Consider the following 21,327-nt stretch of genomic DNA (forward strand, 5'->3'; position numbering starts at 1 on the left):
CATCGAGAGCTTAAGGGATGGTCTATCAATTCCTTTTTAGTTGCATATAATAAAGTATTTTACTGTGAAATGGTGAGTGTGGGAAAAAATTCCTTAACAAACATGAATATATGGTTAAAATTATACTGAATATAGATACACCACATTTGGAAATTCCAGACTGAATTCTAAGATAACTAAGTTAGAATTCTGATTTGTAGACAACTGGATATTTTTACCAAAGCAATTCTGTCCATGTTCTTATGTCCCAAACCTGTTAGTCCTTTAACCAAAAGTCACTTGCTCACATTTTATTAAAAATAAAATAGCATAATGTCCTTTACATTTGATTAGATAAAAATGATTTTTAACTGTAACGGTGACACTTACCTTAATGAATCTGTACCTTTCCTCCCAATTTTCAAAAATTGTGTTTTAATGTACTAACGGTATAAGTCAAAGAGTTGTAAAACCAGTTCAAGCCTTATAAAATGACAGTATAATGCCACCAATAAGACCTTCAGTCCATCTCATTTCCTAACAACCATATGAAAAACACTTGAGTCTTTACATCCATATGTCCAGCTTGGTCCTAATGCACAGACTGTGGGGGATGGATTGGGCCATGTTTGCTGGGATTTCCTAATTTTGCTCCCTTTAAATACACACAGGTTTGGCTTAGAGGATGACATCAGGTTACAATCTAGGCTTATTAACTGTCAGAATGTATTGAGAAAAGGCTATTAACCAGAATTAAGGAATTACTCACCCAGCTGAGTCTCCTGAATTGTCAGTTTACTTTCCATAGGATACAAAAGCTTGGGTGGCTTATCAGTCAGAGGGGCTGAAAAACAGTAACAATACAGACTTCTAGTTAACACTGCATGAGCTGAATGATAGAACACATTTTATTTTCCCAGATATTTTTCATTCTCAGAGCAGTGTGTCAAAGCATTCTACCAAGTAATGACTTTTTTTCAGGCGAGCTGAAAAGCTATTAGATTGTACACGAGTCAAATATAACACTTCCATATTGACAGTCACACGAGACCGTTGAAGTTGGAATCAGGATTGGCCAGTCCTTAAGAACATATGACTGTGCTTTATCAAATATTTTCAATTTGCACCTTGTTTTCCATTTTAAAGGGTACCCTACATTTTCTCTGTGTTAATTAAAGCTAAACGTGATATCTGTATTGTGCATTTTGATGATGTGGGGGACATAATGTCTTATTTTCCTTAATCCCTTTCCAAGTTTCCATACCCTGGATCACACTGCCTCAAAACCCCTAACTTAATAAATAGATTAAGTATTTCTTACACACGTAATCACTAAAGGGATAGCAGTGTGGCATTCAATTAGTACAAGTGCAGCTTGCACTTGTGAATATATTTTATATACTTGCCATTTACTCAAAACCCCTTATCACTATTATCCATTACATTTTGTAGCATTTATTGCTAATTTGCATGATATACCTGCTTTGATTTTTCAGCTTCCACATATTTCTGCTCTGAGCTCCCATCAATTTATCAGTTATCAGCCTACAGATCTAAGAGTTTTATTATGATGCCCCTTGAAGATAGGTGTCCCACTGCAGACTTCATTCCTAGCCAAACGAGACTGTCTGGACTTTAGACAAACAGACAGTTCTCCCTCATTAAGCCTCCCTCCCCACCCTCTCTGATTGAATCTCCCAGGTCCCTTGAAACTTGTCAAGGCAACTTCCACTGTGAAACAAGGACAGAAATGATCAGTTAAGGGCTGCTGAACTAAATGTTTTCACTCCGAGGGCTTTATTCCTTCCTTGCCAGGAGGCCATGCCAGTTTGGGTGATAACTAGAAGGCTGATCTACACAGCAGTGCCAGGACTTGGCCACATGTCCTCATCACCAAAGGATTCGAGAATTCAATCTGCCTCGGCAGCTCACCTTCATTTCTCTTTAACAGAAAACGCAGTCTGTGCAAATGAATCATGAACCCCCAGTGCAGAAAAACAGGGATGAGTTTTAAGAGTCCTGGTCTGGGATCCTCACAGAGGATCAATAGCTTTCATTTGCAAGTAATTGAATGCATTATTCATTCATCTTCGTTAGCATTTAACAAACACAGGGACGGGAATGAGGGGAAAGGAAAGTTGGGGTAATGGGATGAGATAAATCACTCCAAAATTCTTCTTGAAGATTTGACATCTCTGATTAACCTTACTCTTATTTCTTGTCTACACTGAGATTTACAGATTTTTATTCTCCTACCAGCTAAATAAGTAGGTTATCCACTAAAGGTTGGCAAAACAGTTCACCATTACTAGGTCAAAAAGCCACATTTCCTAGGCTTGGATTCTCATATGCTTTCAGTGAACTTCAAAAGCAACTATGGTATCAAAATAACTGGCTTATTCAGGAAATTAACTCAATTTATAAAATTTTGTGATTATGTAGTTATAAGAAGACAACTCAACAGTTTGTTACAGAAAGCAGCTGAGAGAAATGTTCTTTGTTCAAACACATCCCACACTGACTTCTAGTAAGAGAACAAAACTGTAGAGAAAGATAATAAAATGCAAATGTAGCACATTGTTTCAGGAATATAAAATGGTTTTGTGGTTCTCCACCTCAACCCACCACCTACCCTGTGGCATAAGGTTGTATCTTGAAGACTTTTCATATTACTCTCTATGTGATGACTCCAAGTTAGCAGAGGAATCAAAGAATGTTGGAGCCAGAGAAAATTATATGCTTATTAATTCCTTTGATTTTTTAAATTGTGTTCCCTAAAGCCCTGTGATTTCCATAGTGCCCCTCTGGGCAGGTGAAGTGAAGATGGAGATAAAGCGTGGTCCACATGGCTTGACTTGTACCACCCACCCTCTCTGGACAAAAGGAGCTTTGCTTTTATTCATATTACACATCAGTATTTCACCTAAGATTTTTACCAAAAAATTTTAATTCAACCCAACTGATGTATAGGGAACACTATAATGTGCTAGGCATTGTGACGGGGGCTTGGGATAGCTCTGGTTTCTGCCCTTACATTTTACAATAATCAGAAGTTAAAAAATAAAAATCTGGGCTGATTCACCTTCCTTGTTTTAGAGATGCAGGATCTTAGGTGCAAAACAAACAAACAAAGAAAAAAAACAAAACCCAACTGGCTTGCCAAAGGTAACAGAACAAGCTGAAGCTAGAGCTCTTGCTAGATCTTTCCTCCCAATTCTTTGTTACCTGCTCCTTGAAAATTCTGTCAAGTACTATTGCTTTGTGCAGGTTTCCCCTCAAGGTGTGAGCAACCTCTTAGGAGATCAAAAATGTGCAAATAAGTAACTCTAACCTATAGCAGAGTGCTCTTACTGTGCAGTCTGCCGTGTTCTTTTTAAAGATTTATTTTTATTTTATTTGAGAGAGAGAGCAAGTGAGCAGAGCTGGTGAGAGAGATCACAAGTAGGGGAAGGGCAGAGAGGGAGCAGCAGACCCACCCCCTTCCCGCCCACTGAGCAGGGAGCCTGATGTGAGGCTCGATCCCAGGACCCTGAGATCATGACCTGAGCCGAAGGCAGACGCTTAACTGACTGAGCCACCCACGCGTCCCTGTCATGTTTTGATATTATGCTCTGACACTATCAGTTAGGCATGCTTCTCATATGATTCACCTATCTTTGCTAAAAGTGAATGGAAACTTCCAGAGAGTACAACAGCTGAACTACCGATCTGACACAATGGCAAAATGACTGTGAAAAGAAGTGCCGTTAGAGCAAAGATGTAGCTCAGCTCCACAGTCATTTGAGGGGGACCAATTTAGCTACCACAAATAAAGGACATATGCTCAATTATCCATTATTTGGTTGTTTTTGACACTTTATGGTGATTAGCTGAATCGAATAGACAAAAGACAGAACTGGCAAACAAATGCAGGAATGTTAATATCCAAACAAAATGAACACACACACCACACAAAACCTTTATTTTCTTCATGGGCAAAGGTGGGACTGCAAGGAAATTCAAACAAATTGATCACAATAAAAAAAAAAAACCAAACTAATTAGCATCAGACCATGACTAGACCAACTGACATTTCATTGTCAAGAAAACAACTTGCCTTTTGGGACACTCTTTCCTTCTCTTTCTCCCCCCCACCCCCCACAAACACACACAAAGACATACAGACACACTCACTAAACTGAAATCACTGAAAAACTAAAGAAAGTCTGACAGTAGTAACATGAAGCACAGGTTGATTTTAAATCCTAATCATATTTTATCTACCTAAAAAAACCCCACAACAATTAAAGTAGAAATGTTTTTCTGCTAATTATGTATTACAATATTTCTATGTTATCTACCACCATAAGTATTTTTAAGCTCTCGATTTATTCTTCAGAACACCCTATTGACAACAGTAAAGCTGATACAGTTATTTAAAATAAAAACACACCTGTCTTACAGGTCTGTCCCAATTATTCAGATGCTCCAATTGACAAAAGTGTTCTGCAGAGTAGAAGGGGAATTTTAAGGACATTTGTTTTGCTTACCAGCTGCCAGTTAGAGAAACATCTAGAATTCAGCATATATGAAGCTGTGTGTAGGACTGATTCTTTATCTATGTTAAGGTTCCCTAATTAATCATGAAGGGATACAGACTCTCCCTTTTTTCCCCCATTCCATGTACATTTGGGTCATCAAACACTGAAAAATAGGATCCTGACTTTCCAAAACAAAAGTAACAACAAACCAGGGGCATGAGGCCAGTATTCTTGAATGTTTCTAATGTTCTTACAGAAGAGAGTTATGTTAAGATATTTAGGATGAGCATACCTTTCTCTGTTGACCAACCATTCATCTAAAATTTAATTTTACTCCCCCAAATATTACTGAGAATACTCAATACTTCTTGGATACCTATAATAATCCTAGGACAAAATTTGTACTTTCAAAATCACAGACAATTTTCAAAATGTATTTTAATTGGTGCCTTCACTGCTTTGTTTCTTAAAAGCATTATGGTGGAGTAAGAAAGATAATACACTTAGCTTTCAGGGAGATATAGGTCTAATAATTCCTGACTCTGCCTTGATGATTTGGAAAGTTGGAGAAGTTATTTAAACTCTCTGAGTCTCAGTCTCCTTATATATAGAATGTGATATAAATAATTTTCCTTTATGGCTTGGTGTGAAGATTAAGTAAGATAACAGATTAAGTGCTTGAATATAGCAGATGGAAAATAAATCTGCTCTAATACCCATCAAAGAATGGGACAATAGCATTTGACATTCTATATAGCCTAATAAGAAAACAATACGGATGCTTAGCTAAGGGTTCAAAAGGCATTTAGATCTTGAATTTAAGAATCATTAATATTTCCTATATTAGTTTCCATAACAGGAGAACTGATCTGTCTTCAAGAACACAATTCAACAAAACCATTTTGAAGACTTTTAGATATGCAAACAATGTACTGAGATTGCAAAAAAACTCAAAGGTGAACAAAATACAGCTTTTAACCCTGAGAGAGCTTACAACCTAGATAAATAATCATACTATACTTATTACTCAATTTCAAGAGCATTTATGAAGTACTGACCAATAGTAAGACTATATCAGAAAGAAAGAGATCAATAAGACATAGAATCATGTATGTGTGAGACAAGAGCATATAAATGATGCATTGTGCTGAGTGCTATACTCAGAGGTGAATTCTTTTTGACCCCATTTAAATCTACCAACTGAATCTGGTCACAAAACAGTATTCACAGATTTATAGGGCCGATGACAAAACATGCTTTGTGGCAATCCCACCAACATGCCCCATTTTATAATGGTTTCTGTTTGTTTTGTTGTCTGCATATATATTTTTTTAACTTGAAAGAGTCGACAAACAACTGCCTATTTTCCTAGCAAGTCAAGGTAATGTGGATTAACCACAGAGCTTCAATGACTCAGAATGGGATTTTAGTTCTGCTTTCTTTGGCCTGGAATTTTTTTTAAAGATTTTATCTACCTATCTATCTATCTATCTATCTATCTATCTATCTATCTATCTATTTAGTATGTGAGTGGGGGGAGGGGCGGGGGGGAGAGAGAGAGAGAATCTCATGCAGACCCCATCCTGAGTATGGAGCCCCAAACAGGGCTCGATCTCACAACTCTGAGATCATGACCTAAGCTGAAATCAAGAGTGGGATGCCCAATGGACTGAGCCACACAGGCTCCCTTGGCCTGGAATGTTTTAACATTAGTTTCTAACAGTAGGGCATAGAGCTTGTGAGAGCTATGGCAAGTAGACACAATCCCATGTTCCTTGGGGGAAAGAAATGAATGGACAGGAGAAAATATTAACATATTCTAGGGTAAAGCCATTTGGGGGAAAAGGGGTGCTTTATTTTTCATTTATCTCTAATGCACTGGGGTTGACAAAATTTCTCCTTTCTGTTGCAAACAATTATGGTGGCTCACGACAGAGTCATGGAGCCTCAGAAGCTTCAAAGCAAGAGGAGTGGCAAAGTAACTGAGCAGAAAACTGCAGGGAGAGCTGTTTATGAGCAAACTAAAACCACGTAGAAGATAACCCTGATCTAAGAGACCTGTCAAAGTGACAGAGCAAATACTTTCAAGGATGTAACTCTTAATATATCTATCAAAATGCATGTATTCAGGTAAATCAAGAAATTCATTTGACTGGCTTTGATACTTAATATTTTATTCATATGATTTGATCAATGTCGCTTATAATGCAAATAAAACAAATATGTTCAATCATTCATTCAACAAGTATTTTTAAAACCTCTCCTCTTTGCCAGACACTTTCCTAGTTGCTAGAGGGTATAACAGTGAACCAGATGGACAAAATTCCTTGCTTTCAAGGAGCTTGCAGTCCAGAGAGGGAGATGTAAAATATACATGTAAATGAGTACATGCATAATATAATAGTGGGTGGTTATAAGTATTATAAAAAATAAAGCAGCTGAGGAGAAAGAGACTAACGCAGGTGCTATTTTAGAGACGAATGTCAGGGACGTTTGCGATGGCGATCATTTGAGACAGATTTGTGGGAAGGGAGGAAATCACCCATGTGCATACCTAGAGGAAGATTATGGCAGGCAGAGGGAAGGACAAGTGCAAAGGTCCTGAGATGGAAGTGTGCCTGTCATGTGTGAGGGATAGCACAGATCATTACAGCCATATTGACCTATGGAAAGAGTGGCAATGAGGTCAGAGATAGCCATGGGCCCGGCAGGCCTTGTAGAACATGGAAAAGATGTGGGTTTTATTCTAAACATAGTGAGAATGCCCTGAAGAATTCTGGAGAGAGCCCATTATTTTTATTTATATGTTAATATAAATAACAAGGCAGAGTAGAGATAGACAAACCAGGAAGAATGGCACTGAAGCAGTCCACAGACAGGTGAGGCAACATTGGTTTTGGTGGCGGAAATGGTAGGATTTTTTCCTTTAAGTATCTATTTGGTAGGCAGAACTAGCCAAATTTACTGATGGTCTTGATATGGCATCCAGGGATCCCCAGTTATGGGCTTGAGCAAATACATGAATAGCAATGCTATTTAATGATATGGGGGACAATTTCATGGGGGTAATAGGAATCAAGAAACAAGTTTTTATAAATCAATTCAGTCACTTCCTTTTATCCACAGAGGCTAGAAAATTTTACTATTGATTTTCCATTTATATTTTGAAAACTTAAGCCACTGACTGATAACTCATCTTCTCTTTCCAGCCCCCCAAAAGACTGAGGAAATGGTCTAAAAAAGTTTCATACTTAAGGCAAATGCCATATTAACTTATCATGAGATAAACTCTGGCTAATCTCTGTCCCATTTTGCTTTAATATCATGCATAATATAAAAAATGTATGCCCCTGAATTTGTTTTTGATTAATAGAATCAGAGCCATGTTAGCCAAGATATTAAAAACAGTCCTCCAGTACTCCCTTGGTGCAATGATATGTGGAACATATTCAATTGGCAAATTTAATATCATCATGTTTAATTTAGTTTTTCTTATTTAAAAAATATTTATTATAAAGTACTATTCTATCATAGGAGCAATGGAATTTATGTTTAATCGCTTTTCCAATCTCTACATAAACCTCCCAGGTAACATAAACAATGAAGAGATTATATTCATTGAATAACTGTTTTTAAAATAGAATCACTCAAGAGTATCATAAAAAAGTTAATTAACATGGAGCTAATATTAGGGCTCAGATTCTTTATTCATTTGCCACCTTCTGCAATGGTCTCTTAAGCCCCAGCTTCCAGTGTGAGCAGCCTTGCTTGCCAAGCCCAGACTCATGCTGACCTCAGATCTCATTCAGTCACTGACTGCACCCTCATTCTGACCAAATGAGCTGAGAAAAATATGGAGGGCAAGCAAAAGAGAGCATGGGTAGATGGAATAAAGGCGGTTTAATATTTTTAAGAATTATTTTAAAAACAATTGCTGCAGTGGATTTTGCATAAATGTTGTGGGATGAATTCTAACTGATTGCATGACCCATTTCAACCATTTTAAATAAATTTGAGTGTAGTCGAAGCTAAAGTGAAACACAGTGGTGAGAAAACTGGAACAATACATAATTATCTAGAGGAATTATGATGAACACTAGAAAAAGGATGCTGATTGATGTAATAGCTATAATCAGGGAGGTGAGCATGCCAACTACTCTTTCGACTTCTGTTGACAGGAAAGGAAAAAATTAACATGTTGTCACCAATTAGCTTTTAGGGGAAACAGTTGATTCCAAAAAATTGTCTGTCCTGTGAGGGAAAGCATCTCTTCCCTAGCAATGAGAAAGTGAACAAAATTATCATAGCATATCTTTTTTTTCCTTTTTCTATTAGTGGATGAAAGGTCTTTAAGAAATGAAAATTAGAAATCCCAGGATATTTGGAAATGCTTATTAAAGAAAAATTGTGGAAAAGACAAAAGGCATCATGTTACTACTAAAAATCAGAAAATTTTTAATTATCTGCTTGGCCTGGACTATCAAAATAAGACATTACATTTCCATAGCATAGTGTAATGCAATTTAATGGCCTTCCAGATTATATTAGGTTGGTTTATTTATACTGTACTTCAATGCAGAAGATATTTGCGTTTCTTGGCTTTTTCTTCATGATACAGAATCTTGCACATTTACTCACTGATAAGGTCTTCTGAAAGTGGTTCTCAACTGGGGTTGTCACAGCTGGTGGGAGGGGGTGCCGCTTGACAAGGGATGCCGCTTAACTTCCTACAACGTACAGGAAGGATCCCCACAAGAATTATCCCATCCCAGATATCAAGAGTGCTAAGGTTGAGAAACCGTGCTATATGATAACCGTATATTAAAAGTGGTTTTATTATCTATATTTTAAGCCTGAGTTGGACAAGAGATTTCAATTTTCTGGTAGACAAAAAGCTATCAAAAACATGGGGACTGATGAAACTGCAGGACAATGCAGTCTGGGCTACCCGGACCACAGCCAAGAAGGAAGCCATGGGGGTGTATGAAACTGCATAGGCTTAGAACCCAGAAAGGGCAAGTATGAGAGGGTGCAGGGGAGAGATGAGAGGCCAAATGAGAAGAATTAATTAAGACTCTATGTAAAGAAAGAATAACCTTCTCTTCCTCCTTCTAAACCCTCATAGAAAGAATGACCGCCACCGAGGCCTCTTGCCCCCACCCCAACAACTAAAAATTAAGAGGTTCTTCTCTAGGGATGCCTGGGTGGCTCAGTCAGTTGAGTGTTTGACTCTTGGTTTCAGCTCAGGTCATGATCTCAGGGTAATGGGATCGAGCCCTACATCAGGCTCCATGCTCGGCAGGGAGTCTTCTGGAGATTCTCTCTCTCGCTCTACCCCCATCCCACTCACTCTCTCAAAATAAATAAATAGGGGCACCTGGGTGGCTCAGTCGTTAAGCGTCTGCCTTCAGCTCGGGTCATGGTCCAGGGGTCCTGGGATCGAGCCCCAAATCGGCCTCCCTGCTCCTTGGGAAGCCTGCTTCTCCCTCTCCTACTCCCTCTGCTTGTGTTCCCTCTCTCGCTGTCTCTCTCTCTCTCTCTCTCTGTCAAATGAATAAATAAAATCTTTAAAAATAAATAAATAAATAAAAATAAATAAATCTTTAAAAAAAAATAAATAAATAAAAATAAATAAATCTTTAAAAAAAAAGAGGTTCTTCTCTACACTTACTCTCTCAAAATAAATAATCTTTTTTTTTTTTTAAAAGAGGTTCTTCTCTAAAGACAAAGAATAAACCATTTAATGCAGAATAGCAGAGGCATTCCAGAACTGCAAAAACAATTCTAATGTATCATAAAACATTTAGCTGTTGAAACATTAGAGAATTATTTCACAGCAAAAGCTTCCTAATACTATTATATTTCAGTTAATATGGAAGTTGTTTGCAATCACTGAACACATGTTTACCAAAGGAAGGATCCTAAAAATAATTTTTTTGGTAAGTGGCAATAAGTATTCAAAGGAGCTAGCCAGGGAGGGATTAAAGTAGCCCATGTAATACCTCCATTTATCATTAAAAGTTAACACAGCACAGTCTGTTTAATTTCTGTCACAAACTATTAACTTGGCCTGTTGTTAGCTCTAACTCTCAGCATAAATTTAAGGCTTTTAAGACATAATAACATAAATATAAGATTGAAAATAAGCATATAGATAGAAAAATTAACACACATTATATTTGGGGGTGTGCAGTTACATTATTTCATTTGACCATCAGTTTGCCGCAATGAAAAGATCTAGAAATTTCTCTCAAAATGAACAGCCAGTGAGGATAGAAGTCAAGATTTGAACCCGCACTGTCCGATTTTAATGGTCACATGCCTGCCTTTTTTCAGGACTGCTTTTCAACATTTGTGATTTCTAATGTAGTTTCTACTAGATGCCTTGTTTTCCTTGGAGTTTCCGACGATATGGAATACACTGGGGGAAAACATTACTTCGACAATGTTCGGAAAGAGAGACGAAAACTTCTGTGTCAGTTTCATGGACCTCTTTAAGATTTAACCATATTGGACAATAGTGAAGCTTTTACTGTAGAATTTGAGTATGTCTAACACTATTTTCTTAAGACTGGAAGGGAGGATTACATCTGTCATTGGTTCTTATAAGCAGAATGCTTTGACGGTTACAGGACTTGGTGATGACATACAATTTGAGGATCTCATGATGATAGTGGACCAAAAAAAAATGAGCATTCTAAAAATCCCATTAAAACTGTTGCCAAAGAGAAAAATAAACCTTAATAAGCATGTTCTCCATTGAAATTCAAGGTTTATGAATATGAATATAAATTTTTAAATTTTCATAGTAATTATATAAAATATTAGGGGTGTCCTTTAGAGTGACATTTTATAACAGTCCAAATCCTATAAAAATAACATCATTTTTGCTTAAAATGTGTAAACATAAATTAAACAATTCTACTATTACTACACTGCATTCTTCTAGATGATTTAAACTTTCATTGGTGCTCAGCTTCTTATGGGACAATAATTAGGTTTGTCAAATCTTGATATACTTAACTTTGGCACTTGCTTTAACATTCCTGACATATGTCAACAATGAGGCTATACTAGGAGATAGTACAGTTCCTTTGATAGTCCATGAATTTAAGCTAACTTCTGTATATGTAGCTGGAACCCTGAAATTCCAATAAAATAGTAAGATAAATATTGTGTGTTAAATTACAGGCTGCCTGTCATATTTAACAGCATTACTGCTTAAAGAAATATACCTCCAAATAATTAGTCTCTCTCTCCCTCCCTCCCTTCTTGCTCTCTACCCTCTCTCCCTTCCATTTTCTTTTTCCTCCTCCCTTCCTTTTGCCTTCTCCTCTCCCTCCCTCCTTTCATCTCATACATCCTTCCTTCCTTACCCAAAAATATATCTGGAAGGCAGACCAAAGAAAAAGCATTTCATTTTCTCTATTCTGGGTAGAGTGAAAAAACAGAACCCTAAATTCCCATTCATTCACTCAACAAATGGAGCAGCTGTGACTTACTACTTCATCACCATGTTTTCCTGTTTAGATTATTTGTTATCATCATCCAAGTAACGCTGTTGGGGATTATGTTTTTTGCAGAAGTCATTTTATAAAAACAATTATTTAACAAATAATAACCTCCTACCTAAATGGATTTTAAGCAGCTTCAACATGTCTAAAAGCCTACTAAAAAGTTCCTATGGCAGTTTTCTATTGTTTCATAAAACGAAAGCCTATCACAAGTCATTAAAAACGTGATTACTACCGAAAACAAAAAACAAGAAAGGAAAGCATGCCTATGAGCAATAAGATCAGGCACTCTTTAAATAAAACTTGCTATTCAAATCTAATTATGCTACGAATGCTGTTATATTACTTTTGCTATCAGTGCATAGCCAAGAGTTACTTGGCAACAAACTGAGGTTAGTCATTTTAAGAATTTTCGTTTCAGCAAAGCAGGAACAAACTGCGAATTTCTTCTTAGTTGCACTGAACACCATTCATATCCTCAAAGGAAACGAAAAGAAGAGAAAAGAAAAGAAACAACAAAAACCTGTTACAAACAGCAACATACACCAAATGTCGATAATTACTCAAGCTGAGTGATGGCTGCATGGAATTTCATGATGCTATTCTCTCTATTTTTGTGTCTGTTATGCTTGAAATTGTCCAAAACAAAAATTTTTTTTAAATGTTATGGATATGAAAACTTTAGGATTTCATAAATTTTTTGAGTGTTATATAGCATGAATATGTGCATACATCTACATATGTCCATATTGTGGAGTATAAATTATAAATTTCGAGCCAAGTATATAACAAGAAATGAAATGAAACTGAATTGCATCTATGCCAGCTCAAAGCAATACCAGGGCTCTCTTTGCTCAGCAAAATTTGTTTCTATTACATCTTCACATTTCTTTGTTTATAATAAATATAGCAAAGGCATTTTACTTTAGGAAAAAATTTGAAGAACACTAACACAATTTATCAGTTAAATAATACTGAGTTATAAATTACCCTGTATCTTAGTAGCTTAAAATAGTGGCCATTTATTATTATTATTATTTTTAAATTTTATTTTGTTATGTTATGTTAGTCACCATACATCATTAGTTTTTGATGTAGTAGTGATCCATGATCCATTGTTTTCGTATAACGCCATTTATTATTTTTAAGTCTACAAGATGGCTGGGAGGTTCAACCAATCTGGCCCAAGCCAGAAAGATCTTTGCTGGTGCATCTGTGGTCAACTACAGGCTAAATATGTGGTTTTGCTCATCTGGTCTGGGCTTGCTTGTATTTCTTACACTTCAGCAAGCTAAGACTGTCATTCAGTAACTGATACAGGACCAACGCAAGCAGGGAAATAACATGATCTGATGTGATTTTTTTTTTATGCTCATTTAAAGTCTAGAACTGGCCTCAGGCTGTTCTGTAACAAACACAGTGAATACCCCACCCTTTCCCTAGTTCACCATTCTCTTGGATTCTTTTGGAACGTGCCTCCATCGATCCTTCTGGAAGGCCACATCATTCTTTACATCCTAACTCACCTTCCATAACCACCAAAGATATTAATTCTTAGGTAAAGTTTCCTGACTCCTGATGAGGCCCCAAAACACTACCTCCTTACCTCTGTCCAGTCTTTACACGCTGGGTTGTAACTTTTCCTTCTATACATCTGACTTCTCCTTGAGACTATAGACTCACTGAGAATAGGGAGTATGGTTTATTTTATTTTATTTTATTATTTATTTTTCTAGTATTCAATGATTCATTAGTTGCATATAACACCCAGTGGTCATCACCACACATGCCCTCCTTAATACCCATCATCCGGTTACCCTATTCCTCCACCCCCCTTCCCTTCTATAACCCTCAGTCTGGTTCCTGGAGTCCAGAGTATGGTGGTTTAAAAAAAATTTTTTTAACCTTCATGCCACTAATGTTTTTAGTATTTTCCATAACAGGTAGAACATAGTGAATGCTCAAAAAAATTCTTTGAATGACTAGTCAAGGAAAGATTTCATTATATTTCATGCATTCTATTTTATTTAATTATTTTTTAAAGATTTTATTTATTTTTTGACAGAGAGATAGCAAGAGAGAGAACACAAGCAGCAGGAGTGGGAGAGGGAGAAGCAGGCTTCCTGCTGAGCAGAGAGCCCAATGTGGGGCTCGATTCTAGGACCCTGAGATCATGACCTGAGCTGAAGGCAGAGGCCTAACGAATGAGCCACCCAGGCGTCCCTCATGCATTCTATTTTAAAAGACAGTAATTATATGCTCCTTTTTCCTAAAGATTTGCATTAAAAACTGTTCATTAAAAATACATTTTTGGTCAATGAGATAAGCTTCAGTTACTTTAAAAAACTTACCCATCTAGAAAATAGACTACATGAATCCAGAAAATAACTATTAATATCCTTTCAAAAATATTAAGTACCAGCTATTTGTATAGTTCTATGAGAAGTATGTCATCCTTTAAGTGATTTAGGACCACGAGTTAGTATATTCAGCTATGCTACTCATCTCTGGGGAATAACTTTTAATTTTCTCATTTCTCTTTTTGTCTACTTATAACGTACAACTGAAGATAATCACTCACTCAATCAGCAATATGTAAGAACTGCCAGTGACTGGCCTAGCATTTGGGCTGATGCCACAGGGCCAGGCCGAATAAGGACAAAACGAGATATCCACACACAAGTAATTTACACTCTGGCTGAAAAGGCATGATGAATAATTCAACAATGAATGAAAGATACTACTTAACAGTAAGGTGAACTACATAGTCCTGGCCACGGGTGATGCTGTTGTAAGTTAAGGGATGGAAGAGGTAAGATATGAATCAGAGAGATTCAAGAGTGAAGGGCCTGTAATAGGTGCAGTAGATAAATGTACCTGGACCAGGCTGCCCACAAAGGACCAAGACTTTCCCCATCTACCATACTCTCTCTCACACACTTGGCAAATAACTGGTTTTGTTGGTACAGGTATACACCATACGGTAGGAAGACGACAGCACAATGAAGACAAGACTTGGAAATCAAGAGGCCAAATAAGCAAGCCATAAAGCCACAAAGTATGTTCCCAGTACAAGGTGACTAATTAACAGACTCCTTTAGTAGACTTCTTTAACAGACCTCTTTGTCTCCTTTATTTGCAATGGAAAAATCAAAAGCTTTAGGGTCAGGAAGTCTGAGGTGCAAACCTTGACCCTGCTTTGTTACAGAATTGTTGTATGCAAAGTGATTCACAAGTTCGAAACTCAGTTTCCTCATGTGTAAAGTAGGTTAAATATATTTCTTGGGAAAAAAAAACAGATTTCTAAAGGCTTGTTGTGAAGTTTAAATGAACATAAGGGTGTCTGGTATTATGCCTAGCACAAAAAATGCACTCCATAAACGTTAGTGCGTATTAATACCACTATTGGGGATTTAAATGCCTTCAGAAACAAGGCTAAACTATCCCTGAGAAGAAAGGAGGGATGGGTCATTCCAAAAAGGGGGAACGGCATGAATATAGAAAGCGAGCTGGACTCGATATCAGCAGAAGAGATTAACGAGGCAGTGGGACACAGGGATCAGAGTCCTCTTGAGAACATTTTATTGAAAGAATTAACAAATGTAGGAATCATGAGGTGAAGGCCAGATACTAATCACCTCCTAGGAATAATTTATGAATAAACACTAGGCTGTCTGACCTGTTTCTTCTCATGGTAAACTGGAATTAGGTTGTGAATTTTGATTCACAAATCTACATATTCCAGAAAGCTCTTGCCTGGATGAAACAATGCTTCAAAGACAATGGCTGCAAGCAATAGCTAATTCCATACTGATTAACCTAGCAGAAGCATCGCTAAACACAGAGCACTGTGTTTAGTGCTCAATCACAATCAGTGACTGTCACATCATTTAAGATGGAGCAGTGGGTAGTAAACACCACATGGTCCATAGGACCCAAAGGCAAATTATTAGATTGCTTCAGGCCCCATTAGAAGAACAATGTAGATACCACAATTCACCTGAACTCAATAAGGTAAGGCCTGCAGGGATGACTTTGAAGTCACTTTCAGGCAACAGCACTGTCATTCACACATAATCAAACGAAGAGAAAACAAGAGAGAAAGAGAACACAGCTAGAGTCAACAAGCAAGTACCCAACTATGTGAGCCATATTAAGAGATGAGGTCTACTTTGATGCCTGTATTCTTAAGTTAGTGCTCTATTAATTTATTCGTGTCTGCTGGTCCCACTATGAGTCGCTAACACTCCAAATTAATATTTGTTGAGCCTGATAAACTGCCAAATTGTGCTTATTTTTCATCTTTGGTTCCTAATAGATTATATAGTTTAGAGTTTTTTATTTTAAAAGATTCTTAAAAATTCATTTATGAGAGAGAGGGAGAGAAAGGGGGGGGAGAAGGAGGAGGAGGAGGAAGACAAGCAGACCCTGCACTGAGCACAGAGCCTGACACGGGGCTCAATTCCATGACCCTGAGATCTTGACCTGAGCCCAAACCAAGAGTTGGACGCCCAACTGACTGAGCCACCCCTATATAGCTCAGAGTTTAATCTCTAGCTGCACTGTCCAGTATGGTAGCTGCTACTCTAAGTTGCACTAGCCACATTTGAAGAGTTCAATAACCACATATGTCCTGTGATTACCTTACTGGACAGGCAGATCTGGAACATTTCAATTACTGCAGAAAGTTCTATGAGGCAGTGCTGGACTCGAGTTACTCTCAACCTTTCTAATGCCCAGAGACATTTGGAAATTATATCTGTAGGGCACTCTGGGGTAAACAGTCTTGTGGTCAGAAGTCATTGGTAACTACACTTATCATGGTAAGCATTTTGTGATGCATATAATTGTTGAATCACTGTGTTATACACCTGAAACTAATATAATAGTATATGTCAACTGTACATCAATGAGCAAAAAGAACAGATTGGTCTAGGGGCTCCAGCTGCCCTTGAGAGCATAGAGGAGTTATTATCTTAGCACACCTGCAATCTGTTTGGGGTACAGGAATGTGTCACTGTACAGCTGATGAAAAGCTGTGCTTTAGTTAAAATCCAGTCCAGTATCATCAGAGAAGTACAGTGGCTCTGTACAGTGTACAGAGAAGTATATCTTGAAAAACAACTGCTAATCAGGTGTGTATTTCTAATTAAAAACAGGTAATCATAATGTCAAAGATATTTGAAGAAGGCTAAAACCCACACTAATAAGTATCATTGATTGTGTACTGCAGGCAAGGCCTCTGCTGGGTGTTATGACAACACTGATAATGAATTCCATGGTTCCAGCGCCCCAAAGAACCAGTAAACTCACGGGCAACATCAAAGAAAACTGCCCTCTCACTTCTGAACTCTAACTAGATCATAAAATGGAATTTCAGAAATGTTAGGAAAGGTTTCTTAAGACAAAAGAAGCATAAAATGTCTTTAAAACAAAAAGAGGAGGAAGAAAATGTAAGGTGAATTGGTGGTGGTAGACGCAGAAGATGAAGCAGACATTGCACTTATTTGACAAGCAAAGGGCAAGTCTAAGAAATTCTTAGCACTAATGTATTTGTGAACTTTCAAGTTTTGCCCCCAGATACGGGAAATGTCTTTTCTTTATCATGATTCTCTAAAATTGCACAATTCTTTGTTATCCCGGCACTATCGCTATGGCACTAAGTGCTAGCCCATCCAAGGAAGGCAAGACCTTCTTTCCACATCCCCGGTTTCTAGAAGCATGTGTTTCATGGACTAGTCAATTCAGAGATGGAGAAATGAGCTCTGTGAGGTCTTGGATTTTAATGGGCTTTTCTACCGAAAAGCTAAGTATACCATGGAGCTATTCTCATGAAAATTAAAAAGGAATCAGGTAGTCTAAGTGCCCCATTACAGCTGGCGTGGATACAGGTAGAAGACTCATGTTGGTGTGCCTTCCACAATCACTCACTGAAGACCTCTGTTCACCAGGCACTGTTTGTAGGGCTAGAGGATTGGCAGTGAGCAAAACAAAGCCTGCCTGTAGGGGAGAAAGACACTGTGGGGTCATAGCGGCCAATAAGAAAACACAGCAAGGTAAGACAACATTGAGAACAGAGCTCTATTTTATAAAGGCTGGTGAGGGGGAAATCTTACTGGTAAGGAGACATTTCAGAGATACCTAAAGGAAGTGAGGAAACAGGACATGCCAGTATCTAGGAGAAGAGCATTCTGGGCAAAGAGAAGAGCAAGTTCAAAAACACTTAGGTGGGACCAAGCTTGGAATACTCGAGGAGCAGTGAAGAGGCCACTATATACAGATGAATGAGTTGAGGAACTGAGCTAAGGAAAAAGTAGATTTGGTTTGGACCTTGGGTTTGAAGGTCACTGGTGATTTCTGAACAGAGAATAACATGATCTCATTTGGGTTTTAGGATTCACTTTTGCTGCTGTGGGAAAATACAGGAGAAAGCAGGAAGATGGGAGAAGCAGGCTGGTGTGTTAGAAGGCAATTGATGGGGCGCCTGGGTGGCTCAGTCGTTAAGCGCCTGCCTTCGGCTCAGGTCATGATCCCAGGGTCCTGGGATCGAGTCCCACATCGGGCTCCCTGCTCCGCGGGAAGCCTGCTTCTCCCTCTCCCTCTCCCCCTGCTTGTGTTCCCTCTCTCGCTGTGTCTCTCTCTGTCAAATAAATAAATAAAATCTTTAAAAAAAAAAAAAAAAAAAAAAAGAAGGCAATTGAAGGCAATTACAACAGTCCAGATGAGATCTGCTGTTGGCTTGGATTAAGGCAGCGGTGGCAGGTGGCTGAGAAGTGTTCATGTACTAAATCTACTTTCAAGGTGGAGCCTTGCGATGTGGGACCTGAGCTGAAGGGAGGGGTCAAGGATGATGCAAGGTTCTGGCTGGAGCAACCATAAGCAGGGTGATGCCATTTACTGCTCTGGGAAGATCGTGGGAGGAGCAGTTGGGGGCGTATATGGGAGGAGAGATCAGGAGTTTGGTTTTGCTCAATTTAAGTGTGATACCTCTTAGGCATCAAATCTGAGCTACTGGGTAGGCAGTCGGATACATGGGTCTATGATTTAGGGATGACATCAGGACCAGAGATATAAATTTAGGAGTCATTAGCAATGCAGAGAGTATTTAAAACCATGGGCTAGATGAGAATACCGGGAAGCAAGGGCCCCACTCTGGGTCTGAACCTCCCTCCTCTCGGCTGCTGACAGAGACACAAATCAGAGAAAGAGTGCCACGCAGCCACAATGCCCCTGGGTAAATACCCAAAGGAGCTAGTACTTAGCATTTTTTTCAGAAATATTTCAAGAATCAATCTTTCTGACAGCCTTAGACAGACACAGCAAGGCAGCCTTCCACATGAGTACAGATAATGCGCACACTGTCTGGCAACGTCTACACCGACGCCTCTTCAGCTTCATTTCTTCTCACTGCACAGCTGGATGAGACATCTAGAACGGCCGAAAAGATGCCAGGGGCTGAGCAGATTTTCCAAGATCCTTCTGATACCTGAATGCCTAACAGTGTGCTCCTAAGAGCCTGCAGAATGCCAGCAACCTATAATACAGCTCCTTGCCTTAAAACCCCGGCCACCTCAGATTCGTATCTCATCCTTTGGGCGCAAGACAACTGAGTTTTAGCCAGGTGAACTGTCTTTAAGGGTCAGCTCTGACAACATGAGTAAGTGACTGAACAGCCAGTCCCTGTAGGATAGTGGCGGTAAAGGGAATGAAATCAGCTTGCTTTTCTGTTCATCCGCAGGTGCACGTGCCGTGCTTCATGCTGCCAAGTCAGCAAGAGTTTCCCAAGGCTGTTCCTGCCCTTCTTAACTACAGAAGCATCAAAGCCACGTGGGATTGTGTATTTCAACTCAGAGATTTTTCAAATGCTAATTATGACGAAAAGATCACTCTGCAAAGTCACTGCTATCATCAGCACATCTTTTGTGTGTACATGTGAGAGTACCTGAAAATCACTAGGCACACGTAATTGTGAGACACGTCACATAGTGCACAGAGTCCGGCGATTACAGGAATCAACCAGCTAAGAAAACCCACTGTATACAAAGTCCTGTCTCAAAGGCAAGCAGGATAATGATGGAGGGAGCCAACCACAGTGGGGCATGTCTGGTTCTATGTCTGAAACAGCAGTGAAAACTGGAAACAAAAGGAGAATCTCAAAGAAATTAAGAAAAAGTATTCCTAAAAACCATATCTCATTTTCAAGAATAAAGGCATCCTTTTAGTATAAGTGGCAGGTAAAGAAGTCATTTTAAAAGCTACCACTAAAGCCTAAATTGAGCATTTTATGTGTGTATGAGCACGGGCACTTGCTTTCACTTACTAACAGCTCTTTTGATAGAAGATAAACCAGTATAACACATTTAATAAATTCGCATTGGAGCCAAATGAATTTACATATGTACTTATATATCCACCGTAAGTATTTGCAAAAGTATTCATTTGCGAGTTGGGCATTGTTCAAGTGAACAAACTCTGATAACTTTGAAAAAAATGAAAGCATATGTTTTATTTATGAGAGTGGTAATACTGAAACCATGGAACTTGAAATAAAAAAATTCAAGGCAAATGCCATATTGTATTCAAGCTTTGCTTAACAGATCAACTCAAAATGAGCCACAGGTAACTGAAATTCTGCTGTGGACCTAGTAGATGCTCAAAAATTATTAATTGGTTTTGACAGGCAGAAGTTAACAGTACTACAGTGGCAAATAGGGCCAAAGCGACACAAAAGAGTAACAGAAAAACGCCGCATTTCATTCCACAGGGCAGAACTCAGCATTAGGACAAAGAACAGGTATTTATGAGAGAGGAGAGAAACTGGAGCAGGTCCTTTTAATGACCATGCTAGACGAGGCTTGCTTTGGTGATTAAAGTCTGGAGAATCTTCAACAGGCTAAGTAACACATAAACATAAACCGCTCTATTTTCACTTTTATTAGAGATTCATTCCAGAACATGTCAATAGCATTTGGCACAAAACACAGGTCCATTAAGCAAAGAAAAGCTTGAAAAAGTTGAAAATTTAAAATGTTTCCAGTCACCTACCAAGAGGCAAGGGTTTCTATGTAAACCATCCTATTCTTTCTGTATTTTATTTAATAAACTCTTACCACGTGTTGCCTGTGTATCAGATATCTGGCCAGGTGTTGTGGGAGGATACAAAAAGGAAAAAGGCACTATTCTTACAATCTGGAGTGACAGAGCTAATGTTTGGCTAAAAGAAATCAAGGAAGGCTTCGTGGAAAAGGTTATCATTTTGTTTTTACTTTGAGAAATAAAAGTCACTAAAAAAAAAACAAAGCCAAATACTTTTT

General features: G+C 38.3%; 1 protein-coding gene across 1 annotated transcript in view; it reads right to left on the bottom strand.

The window, feature by feature from the left end:
• Window positions 1–740: 740 nt before the first annotated feature.
• The window catches only part of LOC145717739 (interleukin-1 receptor accessory protein-like 1), a 952,714-nt gene continuing 932,127 nt past the window's right edge, over window positions 741–21,327 (bottom strand). The window contains exon 6 of the mRNA XM_081807968.1: window positions 741–823. Coding sequence (XP_081664094.1) covers window positions 741–823 — 83 coding nt within the window. The remainder of the gene's footprint in view (window positions 824–21,327) is intronic.

The sequence above is a fragment of the Leptonychotes weddellii genome, chromosome X (genome assembly GCF_054177405.1).
Source record: "Leptonychotes weddellii isolate Sample4059 chromosome X, ASM5417740v2, whole genome shotgun sequence".
Classification (NCBI taxonomy): domain Eukaryota; kingdom Metazoa; phylum Chordata; class Mammalia; order Carnivora; family Phocidae; genus Leptonychotes; species Leptonychotes weddellii.